Raw genomic sequence first — 23,984 nt, 5'->3', positions numbered from 1 at the left:
AGCCTCCAGGAGAATAACAAGCCAGGAGCTCTCCCTGGGGAGGGCAGACAACCAGGAATTAACTTCTAACTGTTCTCATCTACTACAATTACTACCTTCTCCATGGGAATGGGGACAGCCTTTTTTAATGCATACAAAAAGCTATGGCTGGCCCTTTAATTCTGAGTTTACTTGTTCCTTTTCAGTCATGCCTTTTTCCTTGCATGGTAAATCTAGAACAAAGAACTGCAGATAAGAGACATCAAGTGACCTACGCATGCTCCTGGTGCCTTAGGAAATTTATCAGGATATCTTCATACAAATCAATGTATTGGTGAATTCCAATCTCTTAGATGCTTTTTGAAAGAAAACACAGAAGGTGTCAGTTACAGCTGAAAATGTATTTAAGCATCAGAAAACTTAAAATCAATAATTGCTTATTTTTTCTTGCCCAGCTTTATTTGAAATATAGTTTTAAATCAAGGGTATTGAGTTTATTACACATACCCACTGTATTAATTTAAGTTTGTCCGAATTCTGATGGTTTCTGGGGTGCCTCTGAGTTCTTACCACAGTATAACATGAAACGTTCCAAGCATGTGGCAAAATAACGATTGTAACAAATTGCTGCCTGAATTGAAAAGAAGAACTTATTTTGAAATTGCTCTCTCTATATATCTATATATATAGGGATATACACACACGCGCACACACACACACACACGTAAACATACATCCCTATATAAACATTTCTCTAAAATACAGAAATCGATTTTATTATTTCTTATGTTGGTATCATTTTAAATACTTTACTCTGTGAATCCACAATATGACAACTTCAGGCTATCCAGAGAGATAAATCTTAACACAGTCTTATAACCTCCACTAATATAAATATATTGGCCAAGGAACTTTGACCAGCAATAGAAAATTTTTAAACTTAAATAATTATTTTACAGTTATTTTGATTTTAACACAAATTTATACTGAGTACCAATGTTAATGGAAAATATAAAAAAAAATACAGCTTTAACTTCTAACACTGTGTTTCAAGTGAAGATTTATCAAAGGAATGTAAAAAAAAATTGTGTATTAGAGACTCATTCTAAAAAGAGAAACATTAACTTATACTATGTGTTTCAAACAAAGAATACTATATGCCTGCACTTTATCATAAACCACCATGTTAAGTCATAGTTTCTTCTTGCCTGCAAATGAAGGACGTTGGTTCTCAAATCTTCTAAAGTGTACATGAGCATTTGGTTAAATCCTGTTCCTTGGGAAAATAAAGTTCATTTACACTTAGAGTGAACAACAATGAGGAGTTTGTTATTCTAATAAGACATTTAAGGACCTTGGTAGCCAGTACCAGTTGTATTTGCAAGTAGCTTCTCAGTTTTTCTCTTTTTTTAAAAAATAAAGGTACAATCATAGTTATTCATTTACTTTAAAAATTCTAAAGATGAAGAAAAGTAGCGTTTATACATATAAGTCCTCATATAAATTATAAAACTCAAGTTTATCTTACAGAGTTCCATCCCCAGAAGAAGCATAAAGCACTTTTGTGGTACCTTCACCAGTAAATATTTGTATCACATCGAATCTGAGAAATGCAATAAAGATGATACTGCATCCCAAAGCTGAAAGAGAACATTCTTCTGATGCACTCTCTTGTGATGGATGTGCTCCATGGGATCATATGATTGCTGTGACTTGACTGAATTTCAAATAAAGGAAATACGAAGGAATTCACCTCACCAGTTCAGTAGGTATGAGAAATATCAGTGAACAGCAGACTCATCCCATTTGAGGTCAACAGTCTTTGGAAGACAATGTGGAGGGAGTTTAAAACTACAACAGCAAAATCAAATAATAACAACAATAATGAGGTAAACTCCCCTAAAAAGGCCAAACGGCTTGAGATGTCAGGAGAGAGTTCGATTGTACCTGACACCCAAATGTTTCTGTAGCCAGAGTTCAGCGAGCTGCACGGTAGAGGCAAACGTACTTGCTTTGGACCCTAAGCACATTTTGTATTGTTTTGGATCTAAACTGGGGTCACACTGAACCGGATGAAAAATATGGACAACTCCTACTTCTTGACTTCTGAAAGCCTTCAAGCCAGATGTTATTACTTTATTAAAGAGGTCTACATCCTCAAGTCCCCAGCCTTGAATTGAAGTATCAAATCCACCAGCAGTAAGTAGATCACTTTTGTAAATACAGGTAATTCCAAATCCATACTCCCTCCAAAATCCAGTTCTTTTTGTGAAAACAAAACTACTGTCAGCTGGAGGGTTGCTGCCATATATTACTTTTGGATCATATTGGCTAAAGATGATAGGGTAGTAAACCTGTTCTCCCTGAATAGTGTTATCTCTGCATCGCTGGAGGAAATCTGGTGTGAATAACAGATCAACATCACAGAACAGAAGCAAAGTGCTGTTGTCAAATTGAGATGAGGCCATTTCAAGACCTAAACCTCTAGAAAACTTTCCTGCTATTGGAATCAGGGTCATATCTGCCTTAGGATACTTAATGCTGTATTCTTTCATTAGCTCTATGTGTTTGCTGGAGTCTTGGCCCATCTCGGAACTGAAGAGAATTATTGCCAACTTTACATCCTGCCTGGGAATCAGACAAGTCTTCTCAAAGTTATCCATAAATCTTGAGAAAATGTCAAATCTTCCTGTGAGAGGGACAAGAATATGTATTTTCTTGTCACTGCGTCCCCTGATGTCTTTGGTGCCTTGGAATGATGAGGAAAAAATCTTTAAAGAATTCGAAAGAAAAGAGAAAGACTGAGTGTCAGTGTTGGTATCCTCCAGCAGGCTTCTTACATCCAGCTCCTCTGCTTCTTTGAAGAAAGGTTTGCTAAACAATTGCTGAAGGTAAGCGTGGCGTCTCACTGGAACCGTAACTTTCCTTCCTTTGTGCCTTTTGTACAAAAGCAGTAAATCCAAGATGTACTCCACTCCGTGCAGAGGGTCCACCCTGCGGTAGCCATATTGTATTTCCTTGAAATCAATGAGCCTTCCCCTAGATCTAGAGTTCTCATTTATCATTTCCATGACTTGCATCACGGTGTCATCCAGCGCAGCCCGCAGGACACTGCTCAGGCTCTGCCGGGGTGGCTGGTTCTCCACCATCGAGTAAAGAAATTTTCCTGTCAGGAACTCCCACTCGATGACTTCATCCCTTTCACGTGGCTGGAAATGATTGAAAGATGGCATTACTCCCAGTTGCTGATCTTCCTTATTTACTTCACTGTTACTGAGCTTGCTCATCAGGGCACTTTCTCTATGGAGCTGGATGGTCCGATAGCGCAGTTCGGAAATTTTGCGACTCAGTATGTAATTGTGCAGTCTGTATTGGTAGGCTGGTCTTTTGTTTGGATGAAGTGTTATGGCTGTGTGAATCTTGCTGTTGTGAAGATCTTGAATGTAACCCTTGCGGTTGTGTTCATAGTTTTCATGGAACAATTGTTGCATCTAGAAAGAGAGAGAGAGAGAAGGAAAAAAAAAAAGGCATTAAATGGAAGCACTTCGACCCACAAAAGGACCCACACTGGTACCATTGATCATTACTAATTTTTATAGATAATAGCTATTTTTAAGCACAGACCCTTAAAGTATTCAGTAGGAATTATTTACACTGTTTTAGTCTCAGTTTCACTACTGTCCAAACTAAGCAAATATTGACCTCTAACTAAACAGAAGGGCAGATATCTTGGGTTTATCTTTACTTTGTCTAACTGCAGAACTAAACGCAACACTTACTTAACTGAAGGTCTGTAGGTAATATTTTTGAGTTCCTAGGTGCAGGCTGAATGCTGCTATGCATGAAAATCTAAGCATTCACCTACATCAGCACAGATCCTTACTAAAAGGCTAGCAACACCAATCATGTTTTTTAAGAGGACCTTGGATTTATGTCTTTGGAGCACAAAGCTGGTTGTATTTCCTACAGGTGTACGCAAATGGACACTGCTACTTAACATTGAAAAACTGAATGGACTTCATTTCAACAAAACTATTTTTTTCATGCAGCCAAAGAATTCCATGATTGAAATATAACCATTGGAATATGTGTGTTGGCAGGGGCACATATAATATAGTATGTCAATTAAGCTATAGGTCATGCTAGTATAACTCACCCTAAGTAACTTCCAATGTATTTCTGCAGCAAGAAAAGGCATTCCACTTCTGTCAATTAGTAATTGTAATATCTTCTAAATAGTGAAGAGATACATTCTATGGCTGAAGTACAGGTCTAGGATTTAAAAGTATCGCACCTTTATACCTTTCTGTGCTAACAGCGAAACTATGAGCAAACCATGAAATTTTCTGATTCAGTTTCCTCCCTAAAATAAAACTTAGAAGTGATATGGAGGAGTAAAATATTAACATCTTAAATACACTTAAGACCCACCACTCTTTGCTAAGCTAACACATACTAACTCCAGAGAAACAAAATTACTTTCCACGAGTAGCTGATAAAGTAGAAGAGGCTTCTCTTTTTTCATCTGCAAACAGACTGGTCTGTAATTAATACATAAGGAAAATGTGTTAATTAGATAGAAAATGTTGTTCAAGGAGGTGTTGTAAGCATGAGCTATAATCAGATTTTGAGACGGGTATTGAATTTTGTCTTTTATATGCTGAGGAAATCAAGAGAGGTGAGGTCTGATGACACAATGCCTCATGCAAAACATTTAGCTCATTTTACTGCAATTCTAGAAGAGAGGTTTTGCTGCTAGAAGTAATATAAAACATCAGGCAATAAACGTAAAATAACTCCTAATAAAGCTAAGAACCATGACAATTATTTAAAATCCGTTAGCATGTATGAGAAATATACGTTGTCATATCTAGTAAAACAGAATTTTAATACAAAATTTCTGGAATATCCCTCCCACCACATTCAGACCCCAAATGACTCTACTTGAGCAAACGTAACTACTACTATTAGTCAGGTCAGCATTTTTGAGGCTACAGTCATATAACATGGAGAAAAGAACAGCCTAATTCTAAGAACTACTTTAAGCTATTTTAAATTTGCCTTTAATAAAACAGATATGTCTGTTATATTAAAGAGTGAGTGAGAAAAAACATACATAGTTACAAAATGACTCAAATATTCCTTATTCAGAACTTCTACCTAAAGCTGTCAAGAGCACATTTGTTCTGTCTTGGGAGGTGGGTATTTTGCTTGTCACGTGAGATGAAATGAACCAGCGACATGAGGGTCTGGGCGACTTCCTTGCTAACACAGAGCACAGGAACCAACACCACCTTTACTGAGTCAGCATTTAGCCAGCAGTGCTGGCAAAATAGAAATATGGCTTCCTTGAGGACAAGAGATCGACACTGGCAGGACAGGCAGATTAGAGATTAGGGATTGAATCCCAGAGAAAAGTGCCTGGGAAAGGGCTGGGTGAAAATATTTGCTCTTTGCAAGAGTAATTTTCCCTTCTCCCTCTACAGTTTACCTTTTGAATAACGAAAAATGATGAGTTTATCAGGTGAGATTTTCATCTCTCCAGTCATAAACTACATTCCCTTTCTGGGCCCTTTTATTTAAAGCTGTCTACTGTGTGCTCTGCAAGATGACTGTGCTTTTGTATTCTTAATTTTTTCTTGAAAAAGTTGAATCCATGATTTTCATGTTTAGAATTTCACATTAAAATTCCCTTGTAAGAAAATAAAGAAAAAGAAAATGTAAAACACTGAAAACAAAAGAAAGAAGGGGAGGCTGTTTGGTTGCTGAATTATATCAACATCCTTCCCCACAAACCATGATGCTCCTTTATCAAAGTCCTCTAATCAAAAAGAACCACTTGAGTTTTTCTTCAACCACAATGAAGAATTGTATTTGAGTATAACGGAAACAACTATTAACTACCTTTACACATTTAGCTTATGGTACATGAATTTTCACAGTAAGTTTTATACTAAGTAGTATAATGTATTTTATCCAAAAAGATTTTTAACAGATGACAAACTATTGCTGTAAAACTAAATGTCATCCTCCTATTGTGCAAATTCTTCTGTAACCCTTGACTTATTACAAGCTCTGCTTCACAGCAGATTCATTAGCAGCACTCATTTAACAGGAATACTCTATTAACTTAAATACTGCATTTTTATTACATTCCAATTTCAGATGCCTTGGTTTATTAGATATGCTCTGCTGAAATCATAGCAAGAGGATGTACTCCATTATACTAATGATTTTGCTTTTGATAATCAACAACAGATTAACAGCAGCAACGTAAAAAAAAATTGAATCAACTCAGTAATACAGTATTATCACACATATACAAAACTGTACTGATCCATTTAAAATTATGTCACTGAACAATTTTAATAGATCTCAATACAGTGAAAACAGTTCAGAACAAGTATGACACTGAAATCATAAATTCTTGCTGAAGATAGTAGGTTTTAATCTTCGTGCCACACAGAAATTTCTTTTCAATATTGCAGGACAAAAACATCTTTTTACAACTCAAATTATGAACATCTACATGAAAGCAATTAAATGTGATCCTAACTTTGCTTTGAAATTTCTAAGCAAGGTGCTCAAGCCTATAAGGCAAAGGGAAAGATGACAAGTTTCCTGGAGAATGGATTTGTACAAGGGCCTGAATTGGTGAATGCAGTAAAAAAAAATCTGGAAAAGGAGGTGATTTGGAAGGTGGCAAGAGTCACTGAACCTAAATTAAAATTATTCAGCATGGTTAAAGTAAACCTGCCTGCAAAAGTTCTCATGATTTTGAATGGCTAGGTTAATAAAACAGTGGATTAAATTCTGTGTAGATAAATGCAAAGCACATGTGAAGACGGCAATACTAATCATACCTGAAGAATGTCAGACCTTGTGCAAGCTGTTAGCACCCTGGAAAGAGAACCTAGTTACACAGTAGGCAATTCTGTGCAAATGCCATGTTGATGTTCAGTAGTGATGAAAGGAAAAGCAAACAGAGTAAGGACAAGCCTACAGTGAATCAGAAACGTCATTATATGGTTGTGTCCATAGCGCACTTGAATCTTCAAGGCTGTGGGCAGGTATCTTGTCAGTATCGTGATGCTCCATCTGAAATTGATAACATATGGGTAGAAAGGTACTAATCCATGTCACCAGATGACCAAACATGGATCATTAGGTGAATAGATGACTATGGTGAAAGGGAGCAATCCAAACAGGGCCAACCTCAAGATCTTTAAAGTCAGTAGCACCATAAGGGAAATGGATAGGAATAATAATCATCTCTTTTACATAAAAAACTATGACATGTACAATGAGGCTCTCAAGATTCAAAAATAGAAAAGGAAATATGTAGCTCAACCACAGAACTTACTGGCACAGCAAGCTGCTGATGGTAAAATTTTTGCATGGCTTCAAAGAGCAAGCCAACAGCTTAGTGGGAGACTTCCGTCATTGCTATGTTAAACACAAAGGTATGCTTTCTGCACAACACTGCTGTACTGCAGACGCCTGGAGCCACAGCTGAGCCTATATCACAATATGTCTTTATTGTCGTACATTCCTGTCTTGGCTTCTTCTACTGGTTACTGCACAGAGATGATCTTTTGTGAAATCAATGTTTAGATGATATTTTGTGAAATCAATGTTTAGTCTGACATGATACAACCACTTTAAGTTCACTGAAAACAGTGAATGGGAGAAGTTGTCTTTAATACAGGGAAGCACATTTTATTTTTTCATATTGCATCACTTTGTGACTTTCCTGAAGAGATTGATGTCTTCTGAACATTTCTAACAGCATAACTAACATAAGATTTGGCAAGGACTTCTGCTTGCCTCTTTTCATGCCAGCTGAAACTACAAGTTGGCAAGAAATGTGAATAATCTAATCATGCTCTGAGGAACTCTGAACTGCAAGCAGGAATAAAATAAAATGAGAAGAAACAAATTAAGAGTAAAGGCAACGCTTTATTATCATGGCAGAGAAATACAATAGCTAATACGTAAGCACAATGTAATTTGCACCGCAAGTTCTGAAATCATTGTAATCTCTGTGATTTACTGATGTAATAAGAAATGAAAGTTCTTCTTACATATGCACAAAAGCCCAAACCAACCTACTTTATTATTGCAAGACTATCACATATTAAAAAATTGAATGCAAATAGTGCTTGCAATGCAAAAAGCAAATGCTTTTTAAATTAACATAGTTTTTCTTTGAGCATTGTTTAAGAACAATTTCTCCCATTTAACAGAGAAGTCACAGAACTTAATCCTTCATCAACTCTAGCTCTTCCTAAATCTACAATAGTACTAAACTGTTGACAATTTTATCTAAACTGGACTTTTAATAAATTTAGAAGCAAGATGAACAGGAACTATTTCTCATCTTTCTTCACCCTGTCCTTTAGAGTTTAGCTCTCCTAAAGATGAAGATGTATTCACTATTTCCAGCTACTTTAAGGAGCATTTCATCCATATGAAGAACACATGTAAAATCTACTGTGTTTGAGATGATATGGTTTGGCTGAACAACAGCGAGGTGAGTACCTTAATCAAAGGACAAGTTAAAAAAAAATTAAAAATTCAGGTAACTACAAACATATTAGGACATTCTCAATAATGTATTATAATAAAATGCAACACTAAGCTATGGGTGATCATAACTTTCTGGACAAGAAGACATATTTCAGCAAGCCACTATGCATGGTGCTATGAGAAAAACTGTCAGCCTGGAAAAGATAAGGATTAATACTGGAATTATGAAATGCATATGAACTGGATAAAAACCAGCTATGTTTAAATGGGGAACTGTCAGTTTGGAGGGAAGTCATTACAGAAGCTTCTGAGGAACAACATCATACCTAGTGACACTGACACAAAATCTGGGGCACTGCTCATGACACAAAGTCAGGGACATAATGAAGAGAAAAGAAGAGGAGACACCCCACAACAAGAGCTGGAGAACTTGGAGAGAAGCAACACTGCAGAAATTCAGTTGTTATAAAAATACAACACACATAATACTACACTCATGGTTTGAAGACATAGGTGACTAAATATCTCAGGAAAGTTGACCTTTTAAACTGGAAATAACAAGTAAGGAGAACATAAGAATATTAGCAGACAGTAAGGTGACATGGAGAGATGATGAAACATCAGTGTGAATCCTCCACAGAAAATGAAAACAAGATTTTTGTGTTGCATCAGTCAGAATATTTCTGAAAGACACAGCAGGCAGACAATTTCTCAGAATTCTGAACCTGCATCTTCATCAAATGTGTGGGACCAAATCATTGTAAATGACATTTACCAGGATGAGAAAACTATCCTATGAGAAGAGGCTAATGTTATTTGGCTTTTTAACCTTGCAAAATGAAGGATAAAAATCATGTTGTCTCTAAATATATTAAATAAATAAGAAAGAGATAGTGAAAGCAAACTAACCTTATGTTTACCTGGGCAGGGCATTAAAGGAAAATTTCTAGCTATCAGAAGAAAAAGGGTTTAGATCAGATTTTCAATATAAGTAATGCATACAATTTAATCAGGTTATAAAAAGCTGGATTGCTTGTGAGTAGGGGAATCAATGACTTGAGAGATGCATTCAATTTTTTCTAATGATACAGTGTTTGTTTTTTAGTAAGAATGAATTACATGTTATTAATTGGCAGCAGCCAACGTTCCTACAAAGAGACATTATATTGAAAATACCTAACATCTTCCTTCTGTTCACAGTCCTCAGCCAACAGTAGTTCCTTATGTTTCTACTTAGTGTAATGCCTAACAAAGCAGCTTTATATCTGTAAAAATTATAACTGATAATGTAATAGCTTTATAGCACAACCATTTTGCCCCCACCTCCTTTCTCACATAAATCAAGACATTGGACTGAAATCATGTCAGCACACTGTAAGCCAACAAATACCAAGACAAGCTAAGATAAATCACTCATGAAACAGTGCTGCTCTGTTAATATTAGTAGACTTTTTTGACATGTCATCTCTTTACAGCTTTAAACTAAAACACCCCACTCCAAATCCCAAAGTTTTCTTGCAATGTAGGAGAGATAATATAAGAAGGATGTATAAAGTCATGCTGTTTTGTGTACGATTCTAGCTACCCTCCTGTATAGGGATACTTCACCAAGCACTCAATGTAATAAAATCCAACAAAACTGTACAGGCAAAAAAAGCATGTGTTGGAAAAAGAATGGTGAATACTTGAACCGTTGTAATTTAGCCTATAAATAGGCAAATTAAACAGCACTGACATGCAAGTACAGGAGCATACATGTAAGAAAACAGCAAAATGTTTCAAATTACCCTCTGCACTACCAAAGTGGAACAGTTGTGGGAAAGGCTGCATTTCAGAAGTCAACAGATTTAAGGAAACTAGGCTGTCACCCTTTTAGCTTGCTCATGTTTGGTGTGCCTGGTGTCACTAACACCCTTCTTTGGCACAAACCAGCTTTCAGAGTAGGAGCACCACTGGTAACAGGGAAGGGGTGAGGGATTAACAAACTGGTAACAATGCAAGTGCAAACCGTATCCTGGGCTGCATTAAAAGCAGTGTGCCCAGAAAGTCAAGGGAGGTGATTCTGCCCCTCTACTCTGCTCTGGTGAGACCCCACCTGCAGTGCTGCATCCAGCTCTGGAGCCTGCAGCTCCAGAGGAAAGACATGGACCTGTTGGAGTGGGTCCAGAGGAGGGCCACAAAAATGATCAGAGGGATGGAATACCTCTCCTATTAGGACAGGTTGAGAGAGTTGGTGTTGTTCAGCCTGAAGAAGAGAAGACTCCAGGGAGACCTTATTGCAGCCTTCCAGTACTTAAAGGGAGCCTATAAGAAAGATGGGGACAGACTCTTCAGCAGGGCCTGTTGCGATAGGAAAAGAGGTAATTAAATTAAATTTAGATTTACACTAGATATAAGGAATAAATATTTCACAAGGAGGGTGATGAAACACTGGCACAGGTTGCCCAGAGAGGTGGTGGACGGCCGTCTGTGCAAATATTCAAGGTCAGGTTGAATGGGGCTCTGGGCAACCTGATTGCTCATTGCAGGGGAGTCTGAGTAGATGACCTTGAAAAAGGTCTCTTCCAACTCAAACTATTCTATGATAACAACAGCCCCCCACTCACTGCCAATCTTCTTTCCATTGGCATGTGAAAGGGCAAAGGCTGGCTCAGGGGTTTCAGTGATGGTGAAGAACTGACTCATTCCCTATTCTGGATTAAAAAAGAGAAGTGATCACTGAGAAGGTGTAACTGATTTTTCTGTGATAGCTTCAGCTTTATGTAATTCAGTGATCTTTAGATTTGTGGTTGCTCCTCCATCCCCCTGTCACTGAATGCTCAGGAAAGGAAAGCACATCCATATTGTCATGGAGTTACATGGTGAAGTACTGGCAACTGCGCTGGGACCAGCTACATGCTTACAACATGAGTCTTAGGAGCTGAATATGCCTTCCTCAGCACTGAGTAGAGCTACAGACCAGCAGGTAAATCCCACTGCAGTTTTGCCATTCATTTCCTCATTACTGAAGGTGATTTATCACAGTAGCATTGCCTCTAGGCAAAAGCCCCAAGCATCCACGCACTTTAAATCCTTTTGAAGAACTTGGCAGGACACATGCACTTGCTTAGGCAATAGGTCCGTGCTTACAACTTTTCTAAACAATAAAACTCTTCTCGGGTTCCCCCCAGTCAGGTGAAGGGACAAGCCACCATCATGCAAGCCAAATCCTCCCACGCCCTCAGGGCCGTACTGACAAAACGGATCTTATCCCGTTTCCTGCCATCCCAATTCCATGCCAATTTTTGTTGCCATGCAATTCAATGTTTTTGCCGGTGTATGGACAAATCTGTCATACAGTGAGAAAGGGACAATTTAAGATCAAGAGGTAAAAACTATTTTTTACTTTTAATTCAAGGTTTAACAAGGCCAGGTGCTGGGTCCTGCACTTTGATCACAGCCCCATGCTAGAGGCTTGGGGAGGAGTGGCTGGAGAGCTGCCCAGCAGAAAGGGACCTGGGGGTGCTGGTGGCCCGGGTGCCCAAGGCGGCCAACAGCGTCCTGGCCTGTACCAGAAATGGTGTGGCCAGCAGGAGTAGGGAAGTGATCGTGCCCCTGTACTCGGCACCGGTGAGGCCGCACCTCAAATACTGTTTTGGGCCCCTCACTGCAAGAAGGATGCTGAGGTGCTAGACCATGTCCAAAGAAGGGCAACAAAGCTGGTGAGGGTATGGAGCACAAGTCTTCTGAGGAGCGACTGAGGGAACTGGGGTTGTTCAGTCTGGAGAAGAGGAGGCTGAGGGGAGACCTCATTGCTCTCTACAGCTGCCTGAAAGGGGGTTGTGGTGAGGTGGGTGTTGGTCTCTTCTCCCAAGTAACTAGCAATAGGACGAGAGGAAATGGCCTCAAGTTGCTCCAGGGGTGGCTTAGATTTGATATTAGGAAAAATTTCTTTATGGAGTGAGTGATCAAGCATTGGAACAGGCTGCCCAGGGAGGTAGTGGAGTCATCATCTCTAGAAGTATTCAAAAAATGTGTAGACATGGTGCTTCGGGACATGGTTTAGGGGGCATGGTGGCTTTGGGTTGATGGTTGGACTTGATGGTCTTAGAGGTCTTTTCCAACCTTAAAGATTCTGTGAAAGCAATTATTTGTGTTTAATATTCACAGTATATTTGTCATTATAGCCTATAAAAGGGAAATGCTCTGAGGTATTACGTATCAGTGCACTCAATTACTGTGATGCAAAGGGTTTTTTCTCACCTTGTTTGATTGGGTTTTAGGAGTCCTAGGAAGTATTATTGTTTGAGGCTAAAATTTGAGGCTAAAATGAAAGCAAAAAAATTTTTTTTCAAGATGTTTTTACTACTTTTTACCCTCAGTTTTACCTAATTTTCTTCAGAATCCATTTTGATACAAAAGACAGCAAAAATGAACAGCCCTATGATCCCTGAAGTCCACCGTTACTTGGAAACAGCACTTCAGTTTCCATAAATGTTAAAAGAAATAATAGGAACATCTTTACTGTAACTAAAGGATTTATCTACACAATGTACCAAAAAAGTTTTCCTTTTAAGCTTAGCATCACAATTATTTATTAACAGCTAATTAATATAAACTGCCCTTGCACAGTGACAGGCATTCTACCACACCATTCTGTCATCCCCAAACTTCTCTTCTGCAAAAACATGAGTTTTGGGAACTTGTTAAGTAATGTTAATCCAGTGCAACCTGATGCAACTTTGATCTTCAGCCTTGAAGCTGACCCTGCTTGAAGAGCAAGGGACTGGACCAGATGATCTTTATTTAACTTAAATTATTCTATGACCCTACAATTCTATATTAATAAGTATTCTGACATTCTGACATTACAAAACATAGTTTGAAGAGGAACAGACTGTGGCAGAAATGTCTACTGTACTAGCAGTATTAGAGAATCTGCACATGGCATTCTCCAAAGGTCTTTCAAAAAAACCATAAGCTTCGGGAGACTGGAAACACTGCCAAGTCAGAGTATTTTTAACTTGTTAATACATGACCTATGTTATATGGCACATATGCAGAAGCAAACATATAGCATGATGCAAAATTTTTTGGAGTAACTCAGCCTTAAAGAGATGCTACTTCCTCTGTTTATTTACCCTTTTTTCCCTTTATCTTAGAGTTAATTTTTTCACCTACCACTTTTCTTGGGAGTGTCTTTCTCTTCTGCAGACTTCTAGAAAGGATTTAGATAAAGCAAAAAATAATAATTCTCCTGTGCTTAGTAGACAAGACTTCCATTCAATCAGATATGTAAGTCTTTTTTTTTTCCCCAGTAGGTCTAAAACTAAATATTTTATATAGACCTGGAATTATGTATCAGGAGGCCTATGAGAAGAGTACTATAACATTCCTGAAGATGACATACATAGTCTCAACAAAAGTATTGTACACAGCTGGTTAAACAAAAGGACACCAATGGCAATTTCATCACCTGAACTTCCATGCAACTTTAAAAAGCTGACTGATACGCAGTTGATGCCGTGAAGAATGCTGTATAACATACTGTGATGACTATGATATTTCCTTTTTGCTAACAAGACCGTACGCATATTTACCAGATAAATGGCAAATGAGAACACTCAGCTTAATACTGAATACTCAATACTTATTTAATGGTCAAAGTAGAGCTGTTAAAGTAATGCCTGAGGAGAAAAATCAGTTTGCTAAAGTTCTCTGAAAAGCCCATGAAGGTGAGACTAGAGGTTAGTAAGAAAGAGGTATTTTAAAAAGTCAAAGCAAAAAGTCAAAAGAGAAAGCATCACAAGAGGACAAGGATGGGACACCAACCTATCCTGGGGAATAGTGAGGACCAATACAACTACATGACGAAGCAAGACCTGGGAAGGTCAGATACACTGGAAGGAATTTATCAGAAAACATGTCTTGCCCCATATAGAAGGTGGCAGTATACCAGCATCTCTTCTCTGCTAATAAAATGCTTCTGAAGGTAAAGACAACAAGGCAGTCATTTTCTAATATTGAAGGGTTGCTAGACTGAAGATCAACCCCAAAAGGGCCTGGGACTGCCAGCCAGTCTCACCAGACCTGCCGGTATATGGCTGAAATGTTAGGTCATTGAAGTTTGCTGTCCTCTGCGGACTGGAACAAAACAGACAGGAGTTTGGTGAGTTTCTCAACACAGAGTTTGTTCAGATCTCTGATCTGATTTCTAGAGATATTTTCTCCTCAGATAAGAAGTGTTTTCATAGCTGAAAATATTCATAACTCATAATAGCAAATCAGATTACTAATAAAAAAATAACACAAGCAGTGAAATGAGAAAAATTATTTAAAAACTCATTGAGGTCCTCACAAAAAAATCACATTTGCTGGAAAAAATCCTGTAACTTTATCTGTATTTTAACACAATCCATAATTATGTATCTAAAATACGATTACTCTGGAGGCACAGGCACACAGCTTGTTTTCTTCTTTACAGTTCATCAACAACAATTTTCTTTATCTTAAGAACTTATTATTCTACTGCAACTACACTTCAGAATACTGTTGGTTTTACCCTTTAAAGAAGCTTTTGAAGCCTTTAATTATTAGAAGAAAATTCAATAAAGGCTTGCATAACCAATTAAGTACATATTTATATTCCAGGACTATCAAATAATGTTGAAACGATGTATGAAGAACAGCATCCATAACTTCTATTAAGTAACACTATGAATTCCGTGTTTACAAATCAACTGTCTGAATATATTACAAATTTGTTCACATTGATGCCTAAACACTACAACAAAAACAGTGTAGGAAAACATTTGGCCTCAAGCGTCTTTGTTTATTCACAATTAGCAATATTTCATGAAGAATTAGATTAAGTATTTCAATTCCCCTGTCCATTAGCCTCATTTGGATAGATTTTCCACACAAAACAAAGGACAAATGTTATAAAGAGACACATAACTGAAAAACTTACTTAAAAGCTTAGCATAGGAGTAATACTTGCTTATATCTTTAAAGATGGAGAATAAGAGTTCAATCTGCAGCATCCACTTTAAATTACACTCAGCCAGGCAGCATCAGATAGACTCACTGCAGTCTTTTATGCAGTGCTGGTCTAAGGACAGAGGCAAGAATGTGAGATAGAGGTAATACATGTTTTTAAAACTAACTAGCATAAAAGGAAAATATAAACATGCTTCTAGGGGAAGAAAACTTTGAGAGACCTAAAAAGCTGCCTGGAAGACTTTTGGATATCTTAGATAGCTAACTAGTTTCCTTGCTTCAATCTCAGGCCATGATGTTTGGATTTCTGTTTTCTGGTAATGTGCAACATATTGATAAAATCTGAGATATCAAAAGGTATAAAGGATGACAGAAATTGGCAAACTAAAAAGAGAAACAAATCAGGGCTAGTGTGTACCTAAGACTTACAAGCAAGAACATATTGTTAATATAAAAAAAGGCAATCTCATAAAAATCAGCACTTGTAGCAGAGCACTGACTTTCTGTTTAAAATTCTAAGGGCATTAAATTTATTTGCTTTGCTTTGAAGCCTGTGTGTTTATTCAAACTGCACTCAAAATCTGGCATCTTGCAAAAGCTGTTGGGTGGAGTAGGTGTTCAGTCCTCCAGACATGCTGGAGCAGAGAAGTCCTGAAAGACAGCATCCAGAAAGGAAAAAAAAACCACAACAAAGAAACCATAACAAAATTTTTAAATGTGGCAGAGGCTACAACCCCTTCTGCACACATTTGCCTGGATATGAGACCATGAATGTCATCCCATTTCATGTGATTTCAGTATATCTAGGCTTGACAGAAAATGACAGATGACACAAGCACTGAAGTGTGTTTAAGCATTCAGCCATGATTTAATATATTCATTTACATCTATATGGAAGAGGTTTGGGAGATTTAGAGCTATGACAGAGGGCTGCCCACAGCAGGAAATACTGCTGACTGCTAATTTTGACCTTTCTTATACGATTGAAAAAACAGGGATAAATTGTATCGTTACAGCAAGCCACTGAGCAATGCCCCACTCAGGGTACCATATCCTTCTATCTGCATGAGGTAAGAGGGAGGAAATATTTCTTCTTCCACTTGTCTTTGACCATGCTACAGCATTTGCCTGCTGTGTCTAGACCTTTTCTAGCTCTTTAGGCTCACCTTTGGGTATGCAGGTGTGAACACAGCGTTCAGTGAGACATGACGCCTTATTGCCAAGAGAAAGGAGATTTACAGAGCCCTTTTCCAACAGAGCTAAGTCTAGGTTCCCCTCTTTGCTCATTCAACTAGTGGTGGGGCTTTGTATTCCCATTATGCAGAGGTCCTGCCTGCCTGGGTGCAGGGTCTACCCTTCCCAGGCAGGGGCAGGTGACTGAATTTGTCACTGGGAGCAGAGCCCTGAAGATAACTGCAACTAAAACCTGCCTCCAGCCAGATTTTTCTAATGCTAGAGATATTAATTTTACAGAGGAACCATAAAGTGATGCAGTTACAATAACACAGGAATAATTTCCAAGTAATAGATAATGGAAATCAGACATGCCTTTTTTACTAGGACAAAGAAATAGAAAATCAGCAGATGAAAAATGGAGAAAAGGAAAAAGCCTGTGTGTGATAAAGTAGCTAAGGAGCCAGGGCTTCTTAACATCACTGACGCTCAGAACTTAGCGTGACATTAAAAGGATTAAACATACAGATAACAAGAACATCCAAGGCAACATTATAAGGGACAAATGCAGTGAGAACCCTTGCTGCTCTGGGGCAAAAGCGATTTGGTAGCTCAGTAACAGCCCATTGCAAGGTCTCAGCATGAGATCACTGCAAAGATCAAGCCTACAGAATGCAGTATCAGTAACTCTTCTCAGAGAAATGTATTTAGTAAAAAAAAAGAATTTGAGCACTTTCACATACATCACATCACATTAACATACTGAAAAAAAGGATTTTCAATACCTTTGGACAACAAAACAATAAATGTGGACTGGTGAAAAGAGAACTCTTCTCTTTTTTTAATTTGCTAAGCACATCTCAGGAACATTTAAATATATTGCAAAGTCCCATTTTCAACTCTCATGTTAAGTAAGAAAACAGAAGCATCAGCAGACATACCTAGTATGGACCAAGGCGCTCTATTCTACCTCTGCTGATTAAATACTCCCTTCTTACAATAAACTTATGCATAAAATTTATAGCAACCTCTACAAAATTTCTGAATTACTGAAACCTGATTCTGGTGGCTGGCAGACCTAAAACTGGTTTCCCAGAAGTAACCACTGGAGAATTAAAGACTGAACTAGAGCACCCAAGAAGTCAGAATCCTCCCAAATAAACAACAGGCAAAATCTGTACGGTAAGCCTTTCTGTTACACTTCTCCATTCCCGTGACATAAAAGCTGCTCAACAGTCTGCATACTGATAGCCTGCATGATAGGTCAGATTTAACCTCTTTTTGATTTAATTTTCCTACACTCGCTGAGTCATTACTCAGCTGAGGAAGTGAACAGCATGATGTCCTTGTCAACCTGGTTTTCCCTTCTTGCTTTGTCAGTAAAAAAAAAAAAAAAAAGGATGTTTAAATTAAGATTTTACTTCTTATGGTGTAATCAATGAGATTAAGTATAGCTTCCTTCCACCAGATTTTATTAGCAGTAAAATGTATGATAAATTATGAACCAACCTTGAGCTAAACATCCAATTAAAATAACATAAGCATGGCAGGATGTCTATTATAAAGTTTTTCTTAGAAGAAAACCTAATTATATTGCTATTATACTTTTCCACAGGCGTAGTTGTGTTTTCTGACTGAATGGGATGGAAATAGTATTAATTAACATGAATGTATTCTTACAACATCACTGAGAATTAGTCTTACACTTAAAATAAGCCTACTGAATTATATGCTTCTTGGGGACCGGAGATGTTGCATTGAACAGTGACTTTTCATCCTCCCAGGATTATAAAATATCCTTAACAAGATATTCCATTGTTGGATTTCTGAAATGGAAGTGCTGCTGTAAAAAGAAAAAGTCTTCCAGCTACAGAGTGGTAACTTAAAACCCATTTTATACTGCCTCATATGTTTTGTGGCTGAAAATGTTAGTGGTTTTAATATATATTTGAAGATTTATGTTATGAAAAAGTGGTATTACCCTCTTAATGGCAACTTCTAATTCAAATAATAGAATTCAAACTTTTTTTTTTTCAGGTGTACATTCATTGGCTCTTCAGTAATTAGCAATTTTCTTACAAATCACAAAATCTTGGCATCAAGATTTTGTGATTTCTTACAAATCACAAAAGTTAGCTTGGCGACTAACTCATTAAGGAATTCGTAATCTACATGCACTGTGTCTTGTATAAAATTATATCACATCATTCTGTTTTACACCAAATCTGTCCTAGCATAATCAAATATACAGAAAGCAGTTCTACAACTGCTTACCATAAAGGTTTTGGAACAAAACAAAACAAAACAAAACAAGATGATAAATGGGGAAGTGCAATGGGGTAGAGCAAATTGCCAGGATTGATATATTTGGAGAAATACTGAAAAGAAGCAAATTCCTGGTGAAAACAATTCAGAAAGGACTTTGGATTTTACCAATACAATTGACCTAAGTAATTCAGAAATGAGTTGGCTCTTGTTTTTATTAAATTGTTGGTTGGCTTGATTTTTGTTTTGAATGGAGGATGTAAGGCAGAAGGGAACAGGGAAAGGAGAGTAAAAATCGAAACAAAGTGCAATAGTTCATTTTCATTTTCTCCTGTCTCTCAATGTAAAATGTTATAAAACCTTGAAGGAATGAGACCAGAACTATAGAAAGCTGGGCCTATTTCTGTAGGATAATATTACATTTATTTTTAATAGGATGAATACTTAGAAAATTACTCCTCTGTCAAGGTAGCCAATAGTTCTATTTAGTAATGATGGTGGCACCACATAGTAAGTTAAACTCTTTCTCACAGAATTTCATTTTATGATCAGCTTGAAAAAACATTACAGAGCTGTTTGAAACCCACCTAACGGGATTATTATTACATTTGTTTTCTTGGATATATGCCTACAGGAAGCTTTTATTTCTGTTACAACTGTGCCTAACAACTCCTATGAAGAGTAAAACCAGACAATGTTTGTTTAAAATACTGAACAAAATGGGGAAAATAATAAGAACTTTAGGGAGAGATGATAATAGGAGTAAGTTCATTCAAAAGCATAGCAACAAAATTATTTTTCCTATACTGTGATGGAAGGCAGATGTGGAATGTGAGAATGCAAGCAGTAAGGCACAAAGGGTATTGACACTCAAGTCGCACTGAGATAGGGTTTAGGAGGATGGGTTGAAATGTCACTGTATCTGTCTCAAAACCAGGTAGACTTTGTCTTCTGAGAAAAACTATATACTATAACGTGCAAATGACTTCACCAATACATAAGAGTTCACAAATCTTACCAAGAAGGAAGAGAGAAATAACGTATTGGAACTTCCTGCTTATAAGCTAAAATGCACTAAGTCTAAGAATGAGAGACATAATTGGTTATTGTTGCTACCACCATTGTGAAATGCTGAACTGAACAATTGTTTGCTGAAAGATTTCATCAAGCAAGCAGGAGATTCAGCTGTCTTCATTGGAAATCAGTTTCGGTCTTTTTTCTTTAGTGTCAGCTGGGTTCTTTAACATTCATAACATCTATCAACATATTTTCATTACAGATGTCACCAACAGGATTTTCTTTCAAAAAGACGTCTAAATATAGAGATCTGGCACTGTTTGGAATTGCAGTGACCTCTTTCACCAAATAGGCATGTTGTATTTAATCTATTTGTAAAAGGAAAAATAATGCTGTTAGTAACCCAGACTTAAGCTTTTTCACACTTAGCCTAGCTATACAACAGCTGCTATATGTTAATGTATTTCAGTCACTACCAGTCTGAATTACAGATACGCAGGTGACATAGAATAGCTCAACACCAAAACAATGAAAAAAACCCATCTAGCCCAAAGGATCTTTCTGTATTTACATAATTAGGAAGCATGTAAGTTGCATCAGCTCATTTCTGTACTTGAATCAAATTGAAAAACCTCTTTTCCCATTTTACAATTTTATTCTTTCTCTCATTCAGCTTACAGAAACTGTAGACATTTGAACTAGTCCTCACTTACCTTTCCAAGATAGGTGTCTACAAAGTATTTCCTCACCAACCCCTAATTTTAAAATGCCCACATTAGAAGCCTTAACACATTATGACATGAAATCTATTTTTGTATAAAATAAATTCAGAATCATAATCACTGAACTTTCATCAATTTCATGCAAGACTTGAAGGAGAAAGCAAAACCTGGACACACAGCAAGAAGCATCCACAGACAATTACGTTTAATAACTGCTTTAACATAGGCAATTTCTGGTACAGGATGTGTATTTTCAGTGCAGTCTGATCTATTAATTTCCTACAGTTGACTTAGATTAGAAGTATGAGAGGAAAAAACCAGAACCACTTAAAATATGAAATGATCCAAAACCATTGTTTCTTATTAAAGACTGTTTCTGGAGATCCCTGAGTAACAGTTTTATAATGCCTTCAAAAGCATACAAATTTAGGCATATAGGGCCTTTAAGGAGTTGAAATACCTCATTTGATACTACCCAGAAAGCTGACCCACAGTAGCTTTCATAATGTTATTTTAAGTGACTTTTGTTAACCTAGGAGAGCCACAGGCCTCTGCTTCTGCTGGCCTCCAAAGTCTTCACTTAGCATCTAGAAAAGCCTTCAGTTTTAAAAAAGATTAAGTATAATGACTTAAGAAACACAAAAAAACAAGACAACTTTTACTTAATAAGTTCAGAGAAACAGTGGATCAGCGTTTCTCAGTTGAAACAACTACCTTCGTCTTGGACACCAGTCACAACCACCAAAACTAAGAAGGCAGAATCCACAAAGGTGCTCATTTTCTGTAAATAAGCTAGAATATATGCTAAAGATGTGTGTTTTAAGATACAAATTGATTTCATACGTGATTCCTTTTCTATTTATTACTTTCCATTGCTCCATAGGCTAGTAACAACTAATTTAACTGACACTGACTTACTGCCAGACAGCTTTACTCATGACTCTGTATAAACACAGAAGGTAAGAAGTAATATACAGAATTGTTAATGTAATGTCCTCATTAGTATTTGTAGACATTTTCTACATGCTTATTGCATTGTATGTACAGGCAACACACCTGTTTGCCAGTTCTACTCTATCTAGGTGTACACAAAACATAGATGTTTATTGTTCTTATTCCAAATAAGCACTATACAGTGCTTTTTGTAAATGCTATGAAAGATGTAAGTGAAATGCATGAGTAACTTTCCAATTTAGGATCAGTGAAAGTGACCCAGAAGTTATCAGCTGAGAGATTACAGTAAAGGCTGTTCACCATAATGAAACAAATAGATTTTTCAGAACACTTAACTTTAAATCTCATGATACCAACACTGTTTTTCTAAAGTTGACAGCCACTTGAGAATTACAGTAAGCATGACTGGTCTCAAAACCCTCTCCATTACCTACACATTTACCTTCCAGAGATGAATTGTAAATTCAGTAAGCTCAATATCTCCAAGTGAACAAAGTTGTAAAGAATGAAAACTTGCATAAATATAGTATTTGGAAATACAAGTAGCTAAAATATGCATTTCCCAGAAACACTGCACAAATTACAATTCAAATTTATAATAATTTGAAGTTTGCAAATTAAGATTCAGAAGGTAGGAAACACTGGGCCCTTTACAAAATATTAAGTGAATGTATTTAAAAGGATTAAAACATAATTCACTTCCCATATTCTGCAAGCAAAAAGATCACCAATAGCACAGCATCTCATTGGAATAAATGACTGCATCACCTTTCCAACCCTGTCAACACGTCCTCCCACTTGCTGCAGTTTTTCCTCAGATGATCTAAATGTTTTCATACAACGAAGTGCCAAATAATTATTTTCCAGGTGTATTTAATTGGAAATGAATGCTGTATTGCAGACTTAAAGACGGTTTGTAGGTACAAATTCTATTTTCCACCTATATCGAGTAGATTAATAAACAGCATTAAGTCTCCCTACACACCTTTTCACTTGTAAAAACTCAAAAGCATTGATTCAAATACAGAATTAAGCCTGACCTTCCCCAGTTTCAAAGTGTAGAAGATTTCAGTGCCTCTATTCTTTACTAAATTCTGGATGTAATTTTCCTGTTCCTTGCCAAGAAACAAAAATTAAGAACAAGTAACCACTGTCCCATCCATACTACAGAAATAATTGCCTTTCTCCAATTTCAGACTTCACAAGGAAGTTCAGGATCAAAGGTATGGCACATGGCAGCCTAGGGCTAGAGGATTAGAGAGTTCAAAGCACAAAGGCTCAAGCCTGGGCCAGAAATAGCCACATAGGGCCATTTTGACTCCTGGCTGCTAATATTAACTCAGTTTGGTCTCCTAGATCCGCAGCACAGGCTTCATCCTTTGAATGAAGGCCAATTAGAAAAAAAATTTCCAGTCTGCTTTTAGCTACTGCTGAACAAAAAGGAGTGTAGAAATCAGAACTCCTAACGTCTGCTCTAAAAGGTGTGTGCTCTAAAACCTACAGCTGCTTCTGTCTCTGTCCCCGTGATCACTCCTAGTGTATTTTCTCCTTAAAGGCTTAGTCCTGGCCAGTGCTCCTCTGCCAGCTGTAGTGTCCACTCCCTCATCCCTTTCCTATCCACATTCCTGTACAATTTTGTGTACCCTCCCTACTCCCTGCTGCTGCACAAGGGTGTTTCTGTTTCACCCTCTTGAGTCACTGCATTTGTGTGCTTTGGTGGGATAACAAGTACTAGTCTTTTTGGCAGGCAGGAACTGTCAGATGGCAAAACATCCTTCCAGTAGATGATATCTTTGGAGAGCATCACTCTCTATGTCAGTTTGGAGGTAAATTTTCACACTGATGGCAAGGACCCATCTCCACCTTGGTCACCAGCCCATTAACTTTCAAGCAGCCATCCCCAAGTACGAATGTGAAGCAATTTACCCATAAGAAGGCATGTCTTTTTTCCTTAATACATATCAGCAATATAGTTTCCCTAATCTTGTTCTTCAAAGGACAGCAGTGTTTTTCACGAAAATTAAACAAATCTGTTTGTGGAATAGAAAATTTCAGACCAAATGGTTCAAATCTGGCAAAATTATAAGCAACAAAAATAAAGCCCTTTTCTAGGAAGATTTATGCAGCCTATAATTAACAGCAGCATAATTAGCCCAGGCTACACTAAATAACAGCATACACTCTGTAGAAGAAGAGGGGCAACCTTGGGCTTCTTACACAGAATTAAGTTTTCCTTCTGCTCACTAAAGCAAAAGACAAATAAATGTCTTTGATCAAAAGTCCAGGCATGTTTACATGATGCGTTCTGATTTATCAAAAATTTCCTATATATAAATATAAATTAATATAAATAGATATAAAAATAAA

General features: G+C 37.3%; 1 protein-coding gene across 1 annotated transcript; it reads right to left on the bottom strand.

Moving 5' to 3' along the window:
- Positions 1-751: 751 nt before the first annotated feature.
- On the bottom strand, positions 752-3,473 carry LOC104616257 (chondroitin sulfate synthase 3-like; the record flags this gene model as incomplete). Its single annotated transcript, XM_010292926.1, is given in 1 exon segment — positions 752-3,473. A coding segment is annotated over 1 exon segment (1,569 nt), but the record flags the coding sequence as incomplete, so codon positions are not given.
- Positions 3,474-23,984: the final 20,511 nt, after the last annotated feature.

This window comes from Phaethon lepturus, unplaced genomic scaffold, assembly GCF_000687285.1.
Source record: "Phaethon lepturus isolate BGI_N335 unplaced genomic scaffold, ASM68728v1 scaffold1028, whole genome shotgun sequence".
Taxonomy (NCBI): domain Eukaryota; kingdom Metazoa; phylum Chordata; class Aves; order Phaethontiformes; family Phaethontidae; genus Phaethon; species Phaethon lepturus.
This window is presented reverse-complemented; position numbering and strand designations above follow the sequence as displayed.